We start from the raw sequence: 22,909 nt of genomic DNA on the forward strand, positions 1-22,909 counted from the left end.
AGGTCACACCCAGCCCTGGGGGGGTCCCAGACCCACTGCTGCCAACATTTGTGGGTTTTGTAACCCAGCCCTGCCTCACCCCCAGCTGGGGCAGTCTCTGCTGCTTCCTGCAGAGAAAAGGGGGGGGCACCTGAGGGCAGGTGCCTTGGAGGGGGGCTGAGACCCCACGGCACCCCCAGCCCCACTGGGGTGGGATGGGAGGGGAGGGGAATGGGGATGGGATGTGGGATGGGATGGGGTGGGATGGGATGGGGTAGATGGGATGGGGTGGGATGGGATGGGATGGGATGGGATGGGATGGGGTGGGATGGGGAGCAGCCCTGGCTGGCCAAAGGCTTCCTCCAGGCCCAGGGGGCACCAGAGGCAGAGGAGCAGCTCGGGACGGGCCCAGCGGCGCCGGGATCACAGCGGGGATGCCAAGGTCACCGCGAAAAGCGCTCGGCGATCTCCATGGAAACACTCCGCGTTTGGCTCTGGAGATCAAAGTGGTTTTCTTGTCCCTCTCTCCTGTGTGCCTGTGCCAAGCGAAGAGCCACCGGCGTGTCCCAGTGTCCCCAGTGCAGGGGTGAGGGGCCCCGGGATCCCCCCGCCGCCCTCCCCCCGCACCCCCGTCCCAGCATCCCGGCCCCATTTCCCCTCCCAGCATCCCAGTACCCCCCAGTATCCCACCTCGACCCCCACCCCGCCTGACTGACAGCGCTCCCAGCCAATGCTCGAGCGTCGTGCCGTGGGGGGCGGGGGGCCCGCGGCTACAAGAGGGGCGGGAGCGGCGGGGGCTGAGCCGGCGGCTGGACCGCGGCCCCTCCGGTACCGGCAGCGGCTCCGCGCCCCGCCCGGCCCCGCCGAGCCGCCGCCTGCCCGAGCCGCAGCACAGGTAAGGGCCGTCGGGGCCGGGAACCCGCTCCCCCCGGTGCGGGGCCGCCGTCGGGGCTGGAGCCGCTCCCGGAGCCGCTTCCAGCCGGGGCCGGGGCCGGCGGCCCGGAGCGGTCCCGTAGTGCGGGTGGGCAGAGCATCCCCGAGCGCCCAGCCCCGTCCCTGCCCGCTGGTGCCACCCTGGGGTGCTGCTGCAGGGTGGGGGCTCCGTGCTGCCCCGGGGGGTCACCCGTGGTGCCACCCCTGTGTCCGGGTTTGGGACTGCTTTGGGGTGAGCGTGGCTCCCTCCTGGGCGCTGTCCCTGCCCTGGCATGGCTGGGTGCTGCTTGGAAAGGGGGGTTTGGGGCTTGTGGGGCTCAGGAGGCTGCTCTGGAGTCCTGGATGCTGAGGGGCTGCATCCTCCAGCCGTGGGAGGGCTTGGTCATGGCAGGTGTGCCCATGCAGGTGTGCCCAGGCTGAGTGCCTGGCATGGTTTATGGTCAATCCAGCAATTCAGAGCCAGGCCACGGTGCCAGGGGGGTTTGTGGAGCTGATCTGGGGTGGCTGGGGAAGCCTTGTGCTCTGTGGGTGCCCGGGCACTCCCCGGGCTGCCGTGGCAGATGCTGGTGGGATGATGGGGCAGGAAGGAGCTGCTGCCTGTGGGGTTGGCTAGGAGCACGAGGAACCCCACACCACCCATGCCACGGTGCCCCCCGTGTGCCCCAAGCCCACACTGGGCCAGCAGCACATCACATCCCTGAGAGGACACGGTGCTTGGTTGGGCTCCAGGAGAACTTCTCCTCAACTTCACGGAGAGAGAAGCTCCAGGAGCTCCCGGAGAACCATCTGCTGCTCGGGCTGAGCGGCGCTGGCAGCCCAGGCTGCGTGGGAGCGGGCACGGCACGTCTCGGAGCAGCTCCCTGCCCACGCAGCCAGGGCCTGCCAGGGCTGCCGGCTGCTCTACCCCCCTGGCTGAGTGGCTCCAGGGAAAAAGCCGTGGAGGAAGCCATGTTTTGGCAGTTTTGTGTTCTCCTTGGAACTCCTTTGGCAGCTGCAGTGTGCCTAGAGTTCTGGGGTTTGTGGATTTCAAAACCCTAACCTTAGGTGTGACCCTAACCCCGAACCCTAACCCTAACCCTAGGTGTAACCCCAACCCTAGGTGTGGCCCTAGCCCTAACCCTAGGTGTGACCCTAACCCTAACCCTAACCCCAGGTGTGACCCTAACCCTAGGTGTAACCCTAACCCCTAACCCTAACCCTAGGTGTGACCCCAACCCTAGGTGTGACCCTAACCCTAACCCTAGGTGTAACCCTAACCCCAACCCCAGGTGTGACCCTAACCCTAACCTAGGTGTAACCCTAACCCTAGGTGTGACCCTAACCCTAACCCAAGGTGTGACCCTAACCCTAACCTTGAACCCTAACCCTAACCCCAGATGTAACCCTAACCCCAACCCCAGGTGTGACCCTAACCCCAACCTAGGTGTGACCCTAACCCTAACCTAGGTGTGACCCTCACCCCAGGTGTGACCCTAACCCTAACCCTAACCCCAGGTGTGACCCTAACCCTAACCCTAGGTGTGACCCTAACCCTAACCCAAGGTGTGACCCTAACCCTAACCTTGAACCCTAACCCTAACCCCAGGTGTGACCCTAACCCCAACCCCAGGTGTGACCCTAACCCCAACCTAGGTGTGACCCTAACCCTAACCTAGGTGTGACCCTAACCCCAGGCAGTGACAGCAGCCTCACCCACCCCGTTCCCACCAAGCTGCAGGACGGGCACCCCTGTGGCCAGCTGGCTGCTGTGAGGGCAGCAGTGCCAGGGAGGTTTTTATGTGCCCTAATGGCAGATTCTTCCTTGTGCCACCCTTAGAGAAGGGGGCTGGTGAAAGGTGCTCCTGCCCATGGCAGCGTGGCCGGAACTAAATCAGCTCCTTTCCAACCCAAACCATTCCAGGATTCTACGATCATGCTCTGGCAAAGGCCGTGGGAAGAGCTCTGAATTTTCAGTTGCTTTCTGAGTGGTTTCCTGCTGCCCAAAATGAGCACGGGGGGTGGGTGGTGCTCATTTTGGTTGCCCTGGTGGGCTGTGCCAGGGCCAGCTCCTGGGCACCTCCAGCAGCAGAGCCACAGCCACATTTCCAGTGCCAGGTGGATTTCCATTTCCTCCACGGACACCCATCAGCCGGGTGGATCAGAGACACAGGACCAGCCAGGGTGGATGAGGGCCTGGGGGGACCAGCCCTCCCCAGCCTGCTGTGGGTTTTCCTTCCCAGGGCAGCCATGGGCAAGCACAGCAGCAAGCTGGCCCCGGAGATGCTGGATGACCTGGTGAGGAGCACGGAGTTCAGCGAGCAGGAGCTGAAGCAGTGGTACAAGGGCTTCCTCAAGGACTGCCCCACCGGCATCCTCAACCTGGAGGAGTTCCAGCAGCTCTACATCAAGGTGGGGGTCTGCAGCACCTCAGGTGCAGCCTCCCTGCCGAGCTGCCCCCTCCTCATTTCAATCCCTCTTCTCTCCCTCCCGCAGTTTTTCCCCTATGGAGACGCCTCCAAGTTTGCCCAGCACGCGTTCCGCACCTTCGACAAGAACGGGGACGGCACCATCGACTTCAGGGAGTTCATCTGTGCCCTGTCTGTCACCTCCAGGGGCACCTTTGAGCAGAAACTCAACTGGGCCTTCGAGATGTACGACCTGGACGGGGACGGGAAGATCACGCGCCTGGAGATGCTGGAGATCATTGAGGTACTGGTGCTTCAAGCCAGCAGGGATTGCTGGCTTTTCCCAGGATTTTCCACAGATGTCGGGTCCCTTTTAGCACCAAAGAATGAGTTTTCCTACCCTGAGCCTTGTCTGAAGGGTGCTTGATGTGGATCTGACAGAGCAGGGTCCCAACAGAGCAGCCATCCTGTCCCTGTCCCCTGCCTTGTCCCGGGACCTTGTGTCCTTCCAACATTCCCTCTCATTCCCACCCTCCTCCTCCTCCAGGCCATTTACAAGATGGTGGGGACTGTGATCATGATGAGGATGAACCAGGACGGGCTGACACCCCAGCAGCGAGTGGACAAGATCTTCACAAAGATGGACAAGGACAAGGACGACCAGATCTCCCTGGAGGAGTTCAAGGAGGCCGCCAAGAGCGACCCCTCCATCGTCCTGCTCCTGCAGTGTGACATGCAGAAATAGGGCCCTGCGCCTCAGGGCTGGACTGGCTGCAGCCAAACTCTGCCCCTGTGATGGTTTTAATTCCTGTTTTTCCCCCGTTTGGCCCCAGGCATGAGCCACGTCCCATCCCTGCTGTCCCTGCTCGGGTGCATCCTGGCAGCCCACACTGCACACCCTCGAGGTCAGAGCTTGCTCTGAGCGCTGGCAGCCCCCTCCCACCCTGGAGATGGATGCCCTGCAGCCACTGCTGCGTCCTGGCTGAGCAGGGCCAGCTGTTCCCACATCCCTGCTGCTTTCTCCCTGCTCTCCCCACTGCTCCACCTGCCCCATTCCCTGATCCTGACTGAGACCAGCTCTGTCCCCTTCCTGCTGCTTTCCCCCCACTTTTTGGCTTGTGATGTCTCCAGGGAGGCTGAAAAGCCCCAAGTCCTGCTCCTTCCTCCATGGCAATTCCCTGGAGAGGCCAGGGCAGGCTCTTGCACCAGCTTTAGCCCTTCCACCTCTGTTTTCCCTGCTGGGAACAGCCAGGCTTGGTCAGGACACTTCAGCAGGGAACAGAAATGTCCAAAGCCAGCCCTGGATGTGGCCAGTGTCCCATCCCAGCGGCCACCTTCCATCCCCTCAGGTTCCCTGGGTGCCCTGTGGCATTTCTGACCCTCCTGGAGATGGAGGTGACGCCTGCAGTCCCAAACTGGAGGCAGGCTCAGGGGTGTGGGTGTGGAAGGCAGGTCCTGGTGCTGCTCCTGGCTGTGTGGCACTGCTGTGGGGACGTGTGGATGGGTCCTGTCCCTGCTGAGCCTCCTGGAAAAGCTCTGAGGCCACCAGAAACAAATCTGTGTCCTTCCTCCCCCCTCCCAGCCTGCAGCATCCACCCCTCCTGTCCCAGGCTGGTGTTTAGTCTGCACCAGGCTGGTGTTTAATCTGCACATTGTGGTGTTGGTGGTGTCTGTTAGGAGATGGTGAAGTCGTTACTTATTTTTTTAATGGGAAAATAAACTGTCCCCTGTGTGTGGTGTCCCCCTCTGGATGGTTTCTTGGGGGGGGGCAGCTGGCTGGGACAGTGAGGTGACAACACTGCACTTCTGAGGATATTTTAGGGGTCTCACCTGAGCCTGGGACACCCCAAGTGGTGGAGAAACCCTTGGGGACAGCACAGGGGGGCTCAGGCTGGGGAGCCTGGAGGTGGGTGGCAGTGAAACCCTTCAGTCGTGCAGGCAGCTGTGGGGAAGAGAATGTCACTTTTGGGGTGGGGAGGCCCAGACCCCAAACCTCGCTGGAAATGGGTTTCATTTGACAGCCAGGAGCTGGCCCCTGGCTGTGCCCTTCCCTCAGGGCTGGTGGCTTCGTCCTGGGCTCCATCTGTCAGCAGCTGGGACCTGCTCTCTGTGCATCTTTGTCCCTTTTTTCTCCACCCCCATCTTCCCCGCACAGATTTTCCTCTGGCCTTTCTTCTCCCTCGGCAGCCTGCACAGACAGTGACTGTTGCTAAGGAGCTCTCACCAAATTTTCATCCTCCTCTGAATCAGTCTGGCAGGGCTGGCTCCCAGCTCTGCATCCTGCAATCCCCCAGCCCTCGGTGTGTCCTGCAGCAGCCAGCACGGCCATGGGAGGGTGCCAGGACCAGGCCGGGGGTGTATTTTTAGGAGAGCTGCTGCTGGGAGAGCTCTGCACCTCGCTGCGCTTTCCAGGAGCACGTGTGGGTGTGCAGCTCGGCGGTGCCTGGGAAGAGGGAACGGGGCAGGATCTCCCACCCTGAGGGAGCTGGGGACGTGCCAGGGCCGCTGCCTGGAAGCTCAAGAGAGAACTCCAGGAATAGCCCGGTGATCCCGGGGCCCTCCCAGCTCCTGCTTCCCCGGGGGCCACCCCAAAGGAAGCTCAGGTTTCCCTGCAGGGAGCCCTGGGGGAAAGGAAACGTGTGAGGCTGAAATGAGGCCGAATCCCCAAAGGGTTTGGGATTCCTGCTGCCAGCCCTGCTCACACAGCTTCCCCTGGCTCTGCTCTCCTGCTGGGACCTCGCTGGTGGATTGGGCTCGTGGAGAGGCACCACGAGGGTCCCCAGGGCTGTTGTCTGTAGGGAGGGTTTTTCTTTAGCTGGTTTTTCTTTGAATAAAACCCTGCTCTGTGACCTCCCCGAGGAGCTGCCCTGTTCCAGGTGAGATCTTCCACCCCTTGTCCCTTTTTGGTCTCTGGGTGCACCCCCTGCTCCCCCAGGGCTCCTGGGGCTCTGCTGCTCACGATGGAATTTTTAGCCTGAGCTGAAAGCGCGGCTCGGTGGCTGCTCCCACCAGCACTCCTGGCAGAGGAGAGCCTTAATTAACACTCATTCCATTAACCAGCGAATGTCACAGGTCACCGCGGCACGGAGCAGGGTCCCACCACCCTCCGTCCTCCCCGGCTGCTCCATCCTCTGCCGCTCCCAGCTCTGACCCCCTGGTGCCCTTCCCTGTGCTCCCAGGGATGGCCAAACCCGCGGCCGGGGACGGGCAGGAGCGGCGACACACCGGGGACCGGGCAGTGACACACCGGGGACCGGGAGGTGACACACCGGGGACCGGGCGGTGACACACCGGGGACCCAGCCCTCCTGCTCCGCGTCCCCCCGGGGCTCTGCTGAAGCCACCTTTGTCCCCAGCCCCTTCCCCTCGCTCCCCTCGTTCTCCGCCCCGGAGCGGGGGCTCCCCCCTCAATCCCCCCGCAGCTCCCCGGTATCACCGGCGAGGAGCGCTCGGTCCCGAAGAGGTTAATCCGTGTCCCGGTGGACTGAAACCCCGGAGCTTCATGGGATGCCATATAAAGCGCGTTCCGCCGGGCCGGCCGCGGCTCCGGGAGCTCCCGGGACGCGCGGAGCGGAGCCGCCGGTGCCCCGGTACCGCCGGTGCCCCGGTACCGCCGGTGCCCCGGTACCGCCGGGCCATGGAGCCGCCGGGCCCCGCCGGGGCTCCGGGGCGGCCCTGGGATGAAGCCAAGGCTTTCTACGACAACCTCGCCCCCAAAAAGAAGCCCAAATCGGTGAGAGCCCCCGCGCAGCGCTCCCTGCCGGGGGGGATGCGGCCCCTCCGGGCGCGACCCCCGCCCCGCCGGCCCCATCTCCTGCGGGGCTCCCCAGCTGCCCCATCTCCTGCGGGGCTCCCCAGCTCTCCCATCTCCTGCGGGGTTCCCCAGCTCTCCCATCTCCTGCGGGGTTCTCCAGGTGCCCCATCTCCTGCGGGGCTCCCCAGCTCTCCCATCTCCTGCAGGCTCCCCAGCTCTCCCATCTCCTGCAGGTTCTCCAGCTCTCCCATCTCCTGCAGGTTCTCCAGCTCTCCCATCTCCTGCAGGTTCTCCCGGTGTCCCATCTCCTGCAGGTTCTCGTCTTCCCTGGATTCCCCCATGGGACCCCTCCGGGTGTCTGTGGGTTCCCCATCTCCTCCAGGATCTCTGCGGTTCCCTTCCCGTGCCCCATTTCCTCCACGTGTTTTGGGGTCCCCCTGAGTGTCCCCTCCCGGCTCTGTGGGGTCCCCCGTGGTGTCTCTGGTGTTTCTTTAACCCCCATCCCGTGTGGATGCCCTGGCTCTCTGCAGGTGCTCCCACTCCTCCGTGGCATCCCTGGGGGTCTCTCCGGATCCCCCCGGTGTCCCTGGGGTCCTGCAGCTCCCCGCGGTGCTCCTGGCCTGAGCTGTCCTTGCGGAGTGGCCCGGTGACAGCGCCACGAGCTGCCTGTCCCCTGGCAGGGACACAGGGGTGGCACTGGCGGGGCTGGGGACAGCCCGGAGCCAGGGGGTGTCCCCGGGGCGCGGCTGCCCCATGGCTGCTGCGGGGGATCAGAGGGACAGGCTGTGTTACCTAACGGGGGCTTTAAACACAGCAGGAGAGCGGGGCTGGGGGCTGTGCCCCCCTGCCCCTGCAGCCCCCGAGGCCCCCAGCCACCCTCGGGGCTGTGGGACCCCCAAAAGCTGGGCTGTCCCCTCTTGTGACACCCCCCGTGCTGGCACCGTGCGTGGCAAAGCTCTGTGTGTGGGCTCTCCTCGGGGGGACACCTCCAAGCCCCCACTTGGGGCAGCCCCTGTGCTTTCCCTGCCAGCCCCGCTCCTGGAGCCGCTGCCAGCTCACGCTGCTGCCTGTGCCCTTCCCAGAGCACAGGGACAGCCTGGCTGGGTGGCAGGATGCAGCCTCTTGGTTTTCATGCCCTGCTTTGCCCATGGATGCCAGCCCGGGCTCCTCCTCTTCCTCTCCTCGTAGCCAGCTCGCTGACCAGTAGCTGTACAACTGGGGAAACTGAGGCACGGGGGCAGCCATGTGCTTTGCAAAGCGAGATCAGGGAGCTCGCATCCTGGAGCTGGGCTGTGCCAGCACGCCCTGTGGGGCTGGGGACATGCCAGGCTCTGTGCCCCTCTCCTGGGGCAGGCTGGGGGCCCTGTGACTGCGGGCAGCCAGCTCGGCTGCCCTCGCACAGCCTGGCAGCTGCCAGCCCGTGATGGATGGCTGCAGGGCGCTTTTCTGCGGTATAAATAATGTTCTTGGAAAACTCCAAACCACCCCGGCAGACGCCCTGAACTTTAATCTGATCCCGAGCAGGGGGCTGGTGCTGCCCGGGGCTCCTTCAGGAAATGGGGTTTGGTGTCATCTGTCTGTGCCCTTGGGGTGCCAGCTCTGTCTGTCTGTCTGTCCTCGTGGCCCTGCGGGAGCAGGAGAGAGCTGTGAGGTGGCAGGAGAAAGGGTGATTTTGGGCAGCCATTCCTGGCTGGGAAGGGGTTAATGGGGCATTCCTGCTCTGCAGTGGTCGCAGCTCTTCCCAGGGCTGCTCCTGCCAGCGAGGTCAGCAATGAGACCTGTCACCCTTCAGCAATGCTGGAAATGTCCCCAGCCTCTGGTGACACCGAGCTGGGCCGGTGGGAGCTGGTTTTCTGCTGGCTCCCCTCCTCTGGGCACCCTGCTCTCCCTTTTGGGACCCACCCCTCTCCCCCACGTGCCATTTTGGGGACGCTGGAGTGGGGACAATGCTCAGCCCTGCAGCAAACCCTTCCTCTTCCCTTTCCACGACCAAAATCCTCTGAATACTGAATTAATCACGAGAGTTTGGTCTTCTGCAGCATCCAGGGAAGTGCCCAGAATTCCTGCAGGATTTTAGGATGGGGTTGGCAGCTCAAAAGGATCAAGGGGTGCAGAATGGGGTCCCCACTGTGGCTCCTGCCCGTGGTGGCCTCCAGGGGTGACAGTGAAGCTGCTGGGCTTGGGTGGCACTGCGGGCACCCGTGGCTCTCGTGGTGGGAGGACACAGTCCCACTGCACGTCCTGGGAGCCTGTGGGATTTCCAAATGTCTGCCCCTAATCCTTGGGGGGCTGCTGGGGATTTACTGATTAGAGCAGCGATTTAAAGGCTGCCAGCTGTTGGATCTGCAGGCAGAAAATTGGGCTGTTTCCAGCCATTCCTGAAATACACCTTCACCCCAAAGCTGGGGGTTTGGGCTGTGGGGTGGGTGTGCACTCAGTGGAGCTGCAGCCTGCTGGAAATGTCTTTTTTACACTTCTCAGGGGGGGGTTGGGCCTTGTGGGCCTCCTGGAGCTGATGTTCCTCTTCAGAGGGCTGGGCTGTGGGGACACGTCCCTGGCTGTCCCTCCTGGGATGGACCCAGGCTTGGATGGGACCTTCCCCCACGCTGCCCTCGCTCCCCTTAAACCCATCATTGATGTCTTGCTCGAGGTGCAGGAGGGGGCTGGGTCTGACCTTCCCGTGGGAAGGAAGAGGAGCTCACCATGGATCCCCAGGCAGCAAATTCAGTTGGATTCGGCTGAGCAGAGCCTGGGCTTGTGCTGGATGAGCTTTCACTGACCTTGGCTGACCTTGGATGCTGCTTTGAGGGGAAAACAGAGTTTGTGATTCAGCCCAAAGCCTGCAGGGCTGAGGCAGCCAGAGCAGGAGGCTGTGGTGGGATGGGGGCTGTGGGACCAAACCCATCCCAGGCAGGGCTGGGAGTGGGACCCCTCCCATGCACACATTTCCTGTTACAGAAGGAGAGTGTTTGCCCTGAAACATCTCAATTTCTGGGGAAAAGAGGCGTTGGGTGGGTTGTTAGCAGCACTCAGGTGGAGGATTTGAAGTGCTGTGGTTCCTGAGGCTTTTTAAAGCTCATTTTTGAGTGTTGTAATGACCATCTGCAGCACTAATGGGGACGGAGAGGCATCCAAGCAACCTCGGGGAGGGAGCGCTTCCAAATGAAACCTCCACTTCAAAGAAATGTCAAAATGCAGATCCCTCCTCGCAGCGCAGAATCGCCTCGTTTTCCAAATGTCAGCATTTCCCAGGGAACAGCAGGGCCCTTCCAGCCCAGCCGGAGCTGGAGCTGCCTCAGCACCCGGGTGAGACTTTCCTGCCCCGAGAGCTCGGCGAGGTGCAAATCTTCCTTGGCAGGATGGGGCAGCTCCCATTCCCAGAGCCCGCGGGCACCTGGGGCTCCAGCTGCCCACGCCGGGGCACAGGCAGGGCCTGGAGCTCAGGGTTATTTTTATTGCTGTGTTTATTGCCTCTTAAATGAACCCTCCCGCAGGGCTGGTGCCTTGCAGAGGCGGGGAAGGGACCTTGAGCAGCCGGGGCTGTTGTGCAAGGTGTGCAAGGTGTGCGCTGGGGGGAGAGGGAGATGGAAGTTCCCTCTGGGCACCCAGCTCGGCTTGTGGCCCCAGACATCCTTGTCACCCCCTTGAACACGCCTCTGGCCTGGCTTCTGTCCTGGGCATCTCCCTGCAGGGCTGAGCCCGGCCCAGGATCAGGCAGCAAACACCGGGAAGATTTCCTGCACACCCAGCACTGCAGGACTCCAGCTAATGGCCGGATGTCCCAAGCCCTTTCAGAGTTATTAATATTTTCAGCTAATAAATGGCCCATGACACCAGAGTTATTAATTAATGAGCTGAAGTGCCAGGGCTTGGCCCGTGACCAGTTAATAGCTGCCACTCCTCGGGGAGCTGGCTGTGGGGCACCTGAGCAGTGCTGGTGTCGTGGGTCAGGTCCTGCCTGTCCTGGGGGTTGTTCCCCGGCTTTCCTAAAAGAGCCTCTTCCAAAAGGGACCTGATTCCCTGAAAATGCTGTGGCAGAGGGATCCCTGTGCCCGCAGTGATCTTCTCAGCCCGAGCTAATGTGGGTCTCGTCCTAATCGCCCGCTGTTTAATCACTTTCCTGGGGATTTGGGGGATTTGGGGGGATTTTGGGGATGGATGCAGCCTCTGGAGAAGTGCCTGGCACAGACCTGCTGCCAGGCTGGTGCTGGGAATGGGGTGGAGGCTCCCAGTGACTCATTCCTGGGTGGGGCTGGGGGCAGAACGAGCCCAGCCCGGTGTGGATGGGGCACCTGGGCTGTGCCAGGCTGCTGCTCCTGGAAAGTTCAGCCCCGGGCAGGGTGGGAGCTTGAACTTTGGAGCACCTGGAGGAGGCACCCTCCACCCTGAGCAAATGGCATTGCCAGGGGATTACTCATGGAGAGCGTGGCACAGAGGATCCTGGAAGCCACAGAGGAGCAGGGGTGAGGTGTTCCTGCAGTGCTCACAGCCAGGGCTCCTCACAGAGACCCCCAAGCCCTGTCCTGCTTTCTGAACTCCCCTGTAGGGGACAGGACTCCCTGTGCCACTGTCCCTCTGTAGGATTTGCTGTCCTGGCAGCCAGGATTTCCCACTGGCCATCAGTAATTAACTTATTTTTGTGCTTGCAAGTGAGTGATGGGGATTAACACCCTCCCTGCCCTTCAGGGGGAGAGAGGGAGGACGGGTGGGGGTCAAGATGAGCTTGACTTTCCTGCTGTCCCCTCTGTCCCTGCCAAGTCCCTCTGCAGGCGCCTCGTTGGCTTCAGCTGGAGGAGGTTTTGGATTTGGGTTTTGGATGGAGCCTCGAACATCAATAATAATGACTCATAAATCGTTGCTTGCACCACCTGTTTGTCATGTTTCCACCCACAAAAGCTGCATCAAGTGTTTGGAGGAGCTGAGCTGGCACGGGCTGTTTGTCACATCTGGATGCGGATCTGGCTCCTGCCTGGGGGGTGGGAAAAGCCGCACAAACTCCTTCTGCACGGGCTTCAGCAGCTCCTCCTGGGGTCTGCACGGCTTCTGGGAGCCTGTTGGGAGTGGGAGGGAGGGCTTGGCAGTGGGATCTGAGGCGTGGGGATGGAGCAGCAGGGCTCTGTCTGTGGTGCAGCTGCTCCGTCGCTCCCCAAATCGTGTCAGGGGTGTCACCCACCTCGTGGCCCTTCACGCTGGCACATCCACCCAGGTGTCGGGGTTGGCTGGTACTCACTCTGCCCCAGCACGGGTAAAGGCGGTTCTGGGCAGGCCGTGCTTTGAAGGAGGAGTCTGGACTCTTGCTTTTGGTCTTCAGTTGAGTTTATTGTTCCTTATCTACAAAGTTTTTCTGTCTGTCCAGCCGAGGGCTGACCAGCAAGACAGCCAAGGGCACTCTCCCCCACCCACGGGGCGCTTGTCTCTTTTATAGTGAAAACTACCTATTAGATATTTACCTTTAATTTCCAATACTTTCCACCCTTGTTGGCAAGTGCACCTTCACCATGAACCAATCCACACGTGCCAACATCATCCTGAACATGGATGCCAAGGAGAAGAAAGAAGAAGGACAGGGCATGCCCAAATCCCTCCATCTTGGGACCCCTGACCCATGTACAGGATTCCAAACCCCCCTGTACAACATGCAAAACCTCCCTGTACAGTGCTCCAAAATTTTTCCCTTCACCCTGTAATTACTACTACTATGCCACTTAAACTTTTGTGGCCTGTAATTCTTTATGTAAGGTTGGCAATTGCTCCATGAATTAAGATCGAATTTCCAGGTGTCTTTGGCTTCCTGCCAGGGTCTCTGAGCCATCCAGGGCGTGCAGAGGGATGTCCTGGGCTCCGACACCCAGGGCTGCCTCTCTGACTGGCGCCTGTGCCCACAGCCCAAGCCTGAGAACGCCATCACCATCGCCGTGTCCTCGCGGGCGCTGTTCCGCATGGAGGAGGAGCAGCGGATCTACACGGAGCAGGGCGTGGAGGCCTACGTGAAATACCAGCTGGACCACGAGAACGAGCCCTTCCTCCCCGGGGCCGCCTTCCCCTTCGTCAAGGTGAGCAGCCACAGCGCCCTGCCCCCCTGAGGTTTTGGGGAGGGGGCAGAGCTCTCGTGGGGCCAGGTCGGGCACGGAGCAAGCACAGGGCAGACAAACCTCCCAGCACTGCCTCCAGGGCTGGATTTTCCATCTCGAGCCCAAGAATTGAAGAAATCATCTCCTCGGATCACATTTAAAGTTTCCCTTTAGGAAATAGTCTCTTTTTTTTTTTTTAAATTATGATTATTATTACAATTTATTTATTCTTGTAAATTGGCTGAGTTTAGCCTTGCTCCCAAGCCGGCCAATTTCTAATTCTGTCATGTTGAAATGAGGCACTTCAAACTTGAAAATTATTTTCTAACTCCTGTAGCAGTTAGTGCAGTTTTGGGTGCTGGAGCCCATTCCCAATAAAGAGATTAATCAGCTCTGTGGGGCAAGACTTGTTTCTGATTGCTTGAAAAACACTTATCCGTAACTTGGAGCTAATTTATCCTCATTTAATAACTCCAAACCTTTTGTGTTTGAAAACAGAAGAGTGCCTAGGTGGAATTTTTTCCACCACCAAAATGAGTCTATTTTTTCCCAGCTGATGTCAGCTTGGCCTGGGGTGTAGTTGAGGTGGGGATTTTGGTGACCAGGAGTGTTTTATTGATGGGAAGGGGTGAGAACCACACGTGGGGCTGGCCACATTGGTGGAATTGGTGACCAGGAGTGTTTTATTGATGGGAAGGGGTGAGAACCACACGTGGGGCTGGCCAGATTGGTGGAATTGGTGACCAGGAGTGTTTTGCTGGGTGGGAAGGGGGTGAGGGCCATGCCTGGGGGGGCCTGGCTGACACCCAGCCCCTGTCCCCGGGCTGCTGCAGGCTCTGGAGGCAGTGAATGCCCAGCTCCGGGAGCTCTACCCCGACAGCGAGGAGCTCTTCGACATCGTCCTCATGACCAACAACCACGCCCAGGTTGGGGTTCGCTTGATCAACAGCATCAACCACTACGGTGAGAAGGGGACAGGGCTGTCCTTGGTGGCTGTTGGGTGGTGGCATTGCTGGGCACCAAGAAAAGGAGATGTTTTCTCCCATTTTTTCCGCTTTTCCCAGATTTTCTGGGCGTTGAGCAGGAGCTGGCTGGTGGGGAGGAGCTCTGGCTGCCGGCCCTGCTGTTGGGCAGCAGAGCTAAAATGAACCCCAGCCCTCCCAGCAGCAAGGCTGGGTTTGGGGGGCAGCCAGGCTCAGCCCGGGGTCCCTCCTGCCCCCAGATCTGTTCATCGAGAGGTTCTGCATGACGGGAGGGAACAGCCCCATCTGTTACCTCAAGGCCTATCACACCAACCTCTACCTCTCCTCCGACGCCGAGAAAGTGAGTGGGGCCATTGAAGAGGGTGAGTCTGGGGTCCAGCTCAGGGGGGGCAGGGGGGGAGCCTGGAGCCCCCAGGGGGTTGATCCCAGGGAGGATAGCTCCAATATCCATGTCCCTAATCCAACGTGCACTTAAGGTTTGCCTCGCCCCACATCCCTGCCGCTCCCAAGAGCCTCCAGTTTCCATAGAAATGAGCCTTTCCTCCAGCTCCACGGCTCTGCCGAGGCAAAGGCGGTGTTTTTCCTCCTTAATTCTCGTGTGCAAAGGGTGATTTGTCATCTGGGGGTTTGTTTTTGCCGTGGGAGCTCCCGGGGCCAAGCTGCAGGCGCTCCCGGGCGCGTTTCCTCGCGGCGCTTTGCTCCCAGCCCGTCGTGTTTTGCTCTGCTCCTCGCTGCTGAGCCACGAGGACGGATCCTTGGGTAACTGCCACCTCTTGCCTCATGCTCAGGGATTGCTGCAGCCACCATCTTCAGCCCCAGCAGGGACCTGGAGGTGTCGGAGAAGCAGCTGCGGGTGGCGTTCGACGGGGACGCCGTGCTCTTCTCCGACGAGTCGGAGCAGATCGTGAAGGCTCACGGCCTGGACATGTTCTTTGAGCACGAAAAGGCTCACGAGAACAAGCCCCTGGCCCAGGTAGAGCTGGGCTGAGGGCAGGAAAGGGCTCTGGGAGGGAGGCAGCCCTCGTGGGATGCTCTGGGATCAACGGCAGTGGGGCGCGAGGTGGGGTCGTGGCACGGGGCACGGTTTGGGGTGGTTTTTGTGGTGAAGGCGGTGATTGAAAGGCTGATTGGAACGCTCCTCCTTGCTCCATCAGGGCCCCCTGAAGGGCTTCCTGGAGGCGCTGGGCAAGCTGCAGAAGAAGTTCTACTCCAAGGGGCTGAGGCTGGAGTGCCCCATCCGCACGTACCTGGTGACGGCGCGCAGCGCGGCCAGCTCGGGGGCCCGCGCCCTAAAGACTCTGCGCAGCTGGGGGCTGGAGACGGACGAGGCTCTGTTCCTGGCGGGGGCTCCCAAGGGCCCCGTGCTCAGGAAGATCCGGCCCCACATCTTCTTCGACGACCAGATGTTCCACGTGGAGGGCGCGCAGGAGATGGGCGCCGTGGCCGCCCACGTGCCCTACGGCGTGGCCCAGAAGCACCAGAGGCCGGCCCAGGAGAAGCAGCAGACCCCAAACAGCAAATAGTGGGGCTGGGGGGGGGTCCCCCAAGCCTCACCCCATGGGCCAGGCTCCCTGCTCGTGCTGCCACCCCAAGCAGGGGCAGGAGGGAGGAGGAAAATGCCCTTGGTGCCTCTGCTCCTCGTGGGGCTGGGGGCTCCTCTGTGCCAGGAGATGTTTTCCCAGTTTTTCCACGCACTCTGCACTTGCTTCAGGCAAAAAAAAAACCCCTCGAGGATGGGTCTGCCTTGTGTGGAACCTTGGAGCTATTTATTTAAAACCCTCGGTGACTCCCAAAGACTTCTGGATTTCCCAAGCAAATGTTTAGGCTGAACTGGAAAATTGGGAGCACTCAAAAACCTTCCAAGCAGCTTTGAGGCAAAATTTTGTCCCTTTTAACTGGAATTAGACTGTGATATTGTTCCTTCACAGCCCCAGCTGCTGCTCTCCAACCAGAAAATACTCAGTGTCTGTCCTTTCACCAAGATTTTGCCAGCTTAAATTTGGAAAAATAGAAACAAATACTTAACATACTAAAAAAAAAAAAAAAATCCCGTTTCCTGCTTGGAGCTTTGGGCTGGTGTATTGTTGGCCCAGGTTTTTATATGTGGGTTTCACACTTGCATGATTTAGCACTTAAAACTAATAATCTCAGTGAGCATCCAAAGCCCAGCTTGTCCAAGGGCTGCAGACGCCTGCCCAGGGCTTGAATTAAGTTAAAAGCAGGCCTTGATATATTAGGGACATCATTTGAAGTCCATTTAGGTAAATCTGCAGAGAATTTCAGCCCGGGGATTTCAATTAAAGGATTTTTTCCTCCCTTTCCAGGCTGAGCCCATATGAGTTGATAATCTTTTTCTCCTCAGCTTCTTAAAACCTCTGGTGTTTCCTAAAATAGACACTGTCTGTTAGCGATGCTGTGAGAGAACCAAATCTCTGATTAAAAACCAGGATGGGAAATCAATGGGAGAGAAACTGGTGTGAAAATCACGCTGACGTTTCTGCTCAAAGCCCTGTCCCAAAGGAGACACTCGGGAGGAAAATGTAAAGATTGTTTCTTCCTTGTGGGTTTTTCTTTTCCTCTATTTTATTTTTTTTTTTTTGCACGACATCCCACGGCTGAGCAGGAAGGGTGCTCACTATTATCAGACAGTTTTCTACAAATTCCACGGGCTGAAATTTTTCAAGTTGTGTGTCTGGCTCTTTCCAGGGAAGTTTCAGCTCAAACGGTGGGGCTGGAGCTGGAGTTGTCACCCTTTTGAGGAATATGTAAATAACCAAGCTGTGATGCCTTCAGTGGCCAGGGAGACTTTTCTCATTGCACTAAATCCTAAATCCTGCTCTAGCAGTGAAAAGCAAATTGCACTTTTTTCCCCCCAGAAGAATTCTTTGGCAGGCTGTTAACTGTCACATCTGGGTGACAAACACCTCGGAGGAAGGTCTGAAATCCAAACAAACAAACGAAAAATCTTGGGAGGAATGAGTTTCTGAGTGTCACATCCGCCAGCACTCAGGTTTATAGAAAGGTCTTGTGTTTTTTTTTAATGTGAACCCAAGATTTTGGGATCTGAACTGGATCTTGGAGACCTTTCTGGCAGCTGGGAGGGGGAGCACAGCCAGTAAACATTTCCAAGGTGTTTCCTGAAGATGCTGGAAGGCCAGCCAAGCCCAGCTGGTGCAGGGGAGAGGATGTTGCAGGAGGAATGGAGTGGTCAGGCAGCCCTGGGGAGCAGGGCAGGCTGCCAGTGGGGCTGGGGACAGGGGGATGTGTCCGTGGGGTGGTCCAGAGGAGATGCTGGTGCTGCCAGGAGGAGATGGATGCCCAGGGAAGTATTGGGTTGTGGTTTTGGGATAGAACCCTGGATTTTAACAGATTCCTGCTGCTTCTCCAGGCCCTGAGGTGCACAGGGCTGGGTGCAAGCTGGGGACAGGGTTTTAGTGACCCTGCTGTGGCTCCTCCTGCTGCCAGGGCAGTTTAGGGGCTCCCTGGGAGGTGTGGGGCTCGGGAAATGGGCCCCAGGTGAGCCAGACCTCCCCAAATCCTCCCCGAGCAGGGAGGATTTTCCATTCCCACCGTGGCTGCCCCTTTTGCTTTTATCCACGTGGCTTCCTCTGTTTGTGTTTTTTATTTTTTCCTCCTCCTCCACTACAACTGGAGGACTCGCTGCTTGTGTGCTTCCCTCACACCCCGGGGCTGGGGGGTGTCCCTGGGCTCATCCCTGGGATGGGCACTGCTCCCACGGGGTCCTGCTGTCCTGGCTGACAACTGGACTTTTCCTGCTGTGTGTTGTTGCTGTGGATTTCACTTCATTGTCCCCCGGTGGTTTTTTGCCATGTTAATGGGATCCCTCGGGGTGTTTTTCCGTAATAAACCGTGTTGGTCCCAGCCCGGCTCCCTCTGTTCTCACAGTGAGTGTTTGGCTCTGAGCTCCCTGCCTGGGACCTCCCAGGTTTTATGGTGATGGGGCAGGCGTGACAAGAAGGAAAAAAAGGAGTTTTGGGGTTTAAGGGAATTCAGAAAATGTGATTAACCTCCTACTTTGGGGCTGGGATTCCAAGAGTGGGATGTGCTGTGCAACCACCTCCCTCTGCTTCGTGAGAGGCTTTTGTGGGGCACCTGAGCTCGTGATGGAGCCCTGGATAAAAATACAGCTTGGCAGGAGCCTTTTGTCAGCTTGATCTTCTCCCAGCCAACAGGTGGGAGGCAGCACAGGCTCGGCAGAGGGGATTTGTGGCTGCTGAAGTACCGGCTCCATCCGAGCAGCGCCACTGCAGCTCCTCCCTGCCGGCGAGGGGAACAGATGGACGGAGGGGAAGCAGCAAATTCTCCATCCATCACCAAATATAGCCAAGGAATGTCCGTAGGCCCCAGGGCAGCATCCCTGCTGTGGGTGTTCATTTAAGGGATGGATGGCCCTCAGCAGAGCTTTCCTGCTTGCTGGGCTGCCTTCCCCCAGCCCATCCCCAGCCCTGCTGTGTTCTTCCACCAGATGCTTGGAGGAAAAAAAAAATTAATAAACTAAATTCCAGCCCAGATTCCAGCCTGAGGTGCACCAGGGACAGCCCTGGCAGTGTCAGGGATGTCCACAGCAAAGCCAAAAGCTGCAAGCACAACCCCAAAGCCTGGGGTGTGAGATGCTGAGGGACGGGGGAGCTCCGTGCAGGTGGATTTGGGATGCCTGGCTCGGCTCTGCTGCAAGCCTGAGGTTTGGATTGTGCTGCCTGTCTCCCAAGCTTTTCCCTGGATCAGGCATGGCAGGGCTTTGCAGGGAGCGTGCTTTGAAATGAAGCCCGAGGAGGAGGAGGAGGAGGAGGAGGAGGAGGGGGCAGAGCTGTGGGAATTATGCTGCCACTCAGCAATTGTCAGCACAGATGTTCCCGAGGTAATCAGCACCCTGAACAGCAGGAGCTGCTGCTGGGAGGAAGCCAGGATTCAACCCCAAAAGCTTGTGGGGTGTCTGGGGAGAGTGGGACACCCCTGAGGAGCACGGCAGGGAGGTCGGGCAGAGCGTGGACTCCGCTCTCCTGCTCCTTTGTGTGCCCCGGGGGAGTTGTGGCTCGTCTCTGCCTCAGTTTCCCCATCACCGTGGCAGGATCATGGAATCCCAGACTGCTTTGGGAAGGGAACTTCCAGATCATCCAGTCCCACTGTCCCAGGGTGCTCCAAGCCCCATCCAACCTTGCCTTGAACTCTCCCTAGCACGGTGAATCCAAAACTGATGAACGATCCAGCGGGAGCAGAGGATGATTCCAGCTCCTTAGGGAGGGAAAGCAGAAACCCAGGAGTGCTCTGAAGTGCAGTGCAACCCCTGCAGATCCTGCTGTGCGGGGGCCACACGAATGCAGGCCTGTCCTGTGGCCCAGGTGGGAACTCTACAGCACGTTCAGCCTCACACCCTCCCTGGAGGGCAGAATAGGCACCAAGAACCCCAGCAGGAACCTGCAGCCAGCCATCCCAGGGGGATAAAATGTCAGGGCAGGGAGCTGGTGACAGGGTGACAGAAACACCCCGAGCTGGAAGGACAGATAAGGGGACCTGGCGGCAGGAGAACAAGCAAAGGGCACTCGCTATCAGCCCCGACGGGGCCGTGCCAGGACTGGAGCAGCCCGACCATCTCGTCCCTTCAACACCGCTATTTTTAGCCGTGCTCGCTGACACCTCTGTCACCAGCGCCTAAAATGGTCCCCCCTGAGCACAGCCAGGGCCAGCCAAAGCCGCCGGGGCCACCGAGGAAGCCGTGACTCGAGGGGGCGGGCGTGGAGCCGCAGCCTCCCGCTGCCAGGAGCAGCTCCCGGGAGATGCTCCAGCTCCGTGTGCCGGGCCTGGCCCCTCGCCACCAGGGCTCACAGGGCTACCTGCACCCGCCAGGACCTTTCTTTGGGAAGTGCTGCTGTCCCCCGTGCTGGTGCTCAGGGGATGTCTGGGTGGGGGTGGAGGCGTGGGAGCTCCCGCTGGGGATGAGCCTTTGGCTGCTGGGCTGGAGCAACGCGCCAGAGGGCAAAGGTTTTGGATCCACGGAGCAAACCCACCCTGCTCCCTGCCTGGAGATGGCTGTTTAGAAAAAGCTGCCTCGTTTTTCCCAGCCCTGCCCGCGGGGGGGGATCTCCCTGGCCTGGCTCTTCCCCGTTCCTGCAGCCCGGGCTCCGTTACCGTGCCCCAGAGCCGGGCTGGCAGCGCTGTGCCCGCTGGGGCTGGGCCATGAGCCCCCCTGCAGGACAGCAGAGCAGGACACGGGGTGTCCCAGGACCTTCTGGGGCTGCCAGAGAGCTGGGGAGACACTTTGGATGAGGACACGGAGTGATAGGATGAGGGAGAATGGGTTTAAACTGAAGAAATGTGGATTTCGATTGGATGTTGGGAAGAAATCCTTCCCTGGGAGGGTGGTGAGGCCCTGGCACTGGTTGCCCAGAGAAGCTGTGGATGCCAGGGAGGATAAATGAGGGAAAATGTCTCCCAATGGAAGCTTGGCTTCCCCGACCTGCGCTGGCTTTCGCTGGGAATTGGAGCCCGAGTGGACATTGCTGGAGTTCGGGTCCATCCTGACGGGGATGCGTTTGTCCCAGGGGAACACTTCTGGTGGGGACGGGATGGGGACAGGGACAGTTGTGGTGCTGAGCAGGTGCCACGAGAGGGCGTGGAGGGCTGTGAGTGCCACCAGAGGTGACCCGGTGGCCGATGTCCCCTCCTTGGCGCCCTAATGGCATCACCGCCTTCCCCGGTGCCACCTGGTGCTCCTTCCCTCCAGGTTTGGGGGCTGTGAACGGGCACCTCTGCCACCTGAGCCCCCGGAATGTCCCCAAACCCACCCCCCTGCAGGGTTTGACCTCCACGGGGAGGGCCGGCTGCTTGAAGCCCACCAAGCTGTGCACGCAGAGATTTTCCTCAGTGCCAAACCTACAAATCCTTAAGTGCCACCTCGGGCACTTTGTCACCCAGTGTGACACGGCCGGGGGGCGCTGGGGCCACCGCACGTGGCAGGGCCGGGGTGCTGGGGGCTTGTCCTGCTGGCTGCACAAACAGGCCCCGCTTCCTCCAGGTGCGGCTGGGAATCATTAGGAGCTCCCTGCGCCGGCCGAGTGTGGGAACTGGAAGAGAAAGCTGGAGAGAAGCCTTCTTTCATCTCCCCACTCCCTCCTCCCCCCGCGTCTGCCAAGCCTGGCTTCCTTTTGAATCCTTTAGCTTGTGCCAAGCGAGGGAGAAGAGGAGGGGGGAAGAAAGAGAAAAAGGGAAAGGAAAAAAAAAAAAGGCAAAAAAAAAAAAAAGCAACAACCGCAGGAATGTGTCCAGGGATCTGGCTTCATTCAGGCTCTGAGCCCTGAATACCCCGGCTCCACTCGGGGAGCTGCAGGGAGGGAGGGAGGCCGTGGCAGCAGTGGGAAAACAAACAGGGAAGGGCTGTGATGGGGTGACAAAGGGCACCAGGGAGGGGGACACGTCCCCTGCCGTGCTGCCGGGGCTTTGGGAGCACCCCGGGGTAGGGTGCCAGGGTCCCACGCTGCTGTGTCTGGGTGAATTTGGGTGAATCCTGGGCGAATCTGGGTGAATCCTGGCTGTGCTCCATCCCGGGATGGGGACACGGTGCCCAGCCCTGCACATTCCACCCCCGCGGGGACGCGGTGCCCGTGTGCCAGCCTGTCCCTCCCACAAAGGGGACTGCTGGCAGGGGCACTCCGGGAGCCTTTTCTCCACCACCTCGGGAGAAGGATGCTTTTTTGACTCGCTGCCGACTTTATTCCCAGCAAATTAATAATTTCCTCTTGTGGCAGCAGCCTTGGCGTGCTGGTGGCTCCCACTGCCCTGGCAGCCGCCTCCCGGAGGGTCGGCTCCGCACCTCCCTCCCTCCATCCCCGTCCTCCTGCGCTCCTTCCAGCTGTGCCGAGCGGGCAGATCCAGCCCAGCTGTGCCGGCCTCGGAGCAGGGCCCGCTGCGAGCTGATGCTGCGAGTGCCGAGCGCCGCAGGGGCCGGGGGAGCGCCTTGGGTGGCGGCGAGGGAGCGCAGCCCCCGCGGGGAGCTCTCGCTGCCTCTTGGCTCCGCAGCAGCTCTGGGAAAAACGGGGGAAAAACAGCGGGGGAGCGGCCAGCACACGCCGGACTCCGTCCTGGAGATGCGGGGCAGCTGCTGGACAGTGCCGGGGCCGGGTGGGAGCGCTGGGCACGCCGGCAGCGAGCTGGGGTTTGTCACCCGAGTCCTCGCCGCGCATCCCGGTGCGCTGCTTTCAGCTCTCCCGGGGCTGTCCGTGTGTCCGGCCGCGGCACAGACGCCTGTCCCGAGCGCGGGCACGCACCGTGGCACTCGCTATCGGCGGATCTGCCGGGAACGCCAGCCATTCCTCGGGCAGCGATTGTGTTTTGTTCCTTATTTATACCCCCGGGGTGGTGCCACAGGTGGGCGATTGTTCCAGCTGACAGCCCGAGAGGCGAAGGAACGAGGCTGAACTTCCTGCTATTCAACCGGAGAAAGTGAGCATTCAGCAGCAGCTGCTGGCTGCTGGGCGCAGGGAAAGGCAGGAAAAGCTGCCTGGTGCCATGGGCACGGCGCGTTCCAAAGCACCTCTGGCTGTCACTGCTCTCTCCCGAGTTTGTTTTTTAGGAGGAGATCTCCTGATCAAAGCAGCTCCACGGAGGAGAAGTCGGATGAGGAGGAGCTGGGGGGGTGAGCTTGGAGAAAAGGGGGCTCAGGGGGGACCTCGTGGCTCTGCACAACTCCCCGACAGGAGGGGACAGCCAGGGGTCAGGCTCTGCTCCCAGAGAACAGGATGTGAGGAAACAGCATCAGGTTGTGCCAGGGGAAGTTTAGCTTGGATAATAG

At 60.1% G+C, this 22,909-nt stretch overlaps 2 protein-coding genes across 3 annotated transcripts; both read left to right on the plus strand.

Annotated features, from left to right (window-relative positions):
- Positions 1-720: 720 nt before the first annotated feature.
- HPCAL4 (hippocalcin like 4) lies at positions 721-5,028 on the plus strand. The gene is made up of 4 exons (XM_064398676.1): positions 721-874; positions 3,132-3,300; positions 3,385-3,600; positions 3,844-5,028. Exons 2-4 carry the CDS (start codon positions 3,139-3,141, stop codon positions 4,039-4,041), a joined length of 576 nt encoding a protein of 191 aa, XP_064254746.1. The 5' UTR covers positions 721-874; positions 3,132-3,138; the 3' UTR covers positions 4,042-5,028.
- Positions 5,029-6,794: 1,766 nt separating this feature from the next.
- Positions 6,795-17,985, plus strand: NT5C1A (5'-nucleotidase, cytosolic IA). 2 transcript variants are annotated; one of them, XM_064398674.1, is made up of 7 exons: positions 6,795-6,871; positions 6,906-7,028; positions 12,935-13,102; positions 13,954-14,083; positions 14,343-14,465; positions 14,892-15,076; positions 15,258-17,985. In XM_064398674.1, the coding sequence occupies exons 1-7, from the start codon at positions 6,803-6,805 to the stop codon at positions 15,624-15,626; spliced, it is 1,167 nt and encodes a 388-aa protein (XP_064254744.1). In that variant the 5' UTR covers positions 6,795-6,802; the 3' UTR covers positions 15,627-17,985. The 2 variants fall into 2 exon arrangements, with proteins under 2 accessions (XP_064254744.1, XP_064254745.1); XM_064398675.1 differs by having other exon boundaries at positions 6,866-7,028.
- The last annotated feature ends 4,924 nt before the right edge of the window (positions 17,986-22,909 follow it).

This window comes from Passer domesticus, chromosome 24, assembly GCF_036417665.1.
Source record: "Passer domesticus isolate bPasDom1 chromosome 24, bPasDom1.hap1, whole genome shotgun sequence".
NCBI lineage: Eukaryota > Metazoa > Chordata > Aves > Passeriformes > Passeridae > Passer > Passer domesticus.

Bases quoted from the DNA above. Each gene is read 5' to 3' on its own strand.
- NT5C1A (XM_064398674.1), top strand. From the start codon at position 6,803: ATGCCATATAAAGCGCGTTCCGCCGGGCCGGCCGCGGCTCCGGGAGCT. The intron at 6,872-6,905 runs CCGCCGGTGCCC...GGTGCCCCGGTA, and splicing joins CCGGGACGCGCGGAGCGGAG to CCGCCGGTGCCCCGGTACCG. The intron at 15,077-15,257 runs GTAGAGCTGGGC...TTGCTCCATCAG, and splicing joins AGAACAAGCCCCTGGCCCAG to GGCCCCCTGAAGGGCTTCCT.
- HPCAL4 (XM_064398676.1), top strand. From the start codon at position 3,139: ATGGGCAAGCACAGCAGCAAGCTGGCCCCGGAGATGCTGGATGACCTG. The intron at 3,301-3,384 runs GTGGGGGTCTGC...TCCCTCCCGCAG, and splicing joins TCCAGCAGCTCTACATCAAG to TTTTTCCCCTATGGAGACGC. The intron at 3,601-3,843 runs GTACTGGTGCTT...CTCCTCCTCCAG, and splicing joins AGATGCTGGAGATCATTGAG to GCCATTTACAAGATGGTGGG.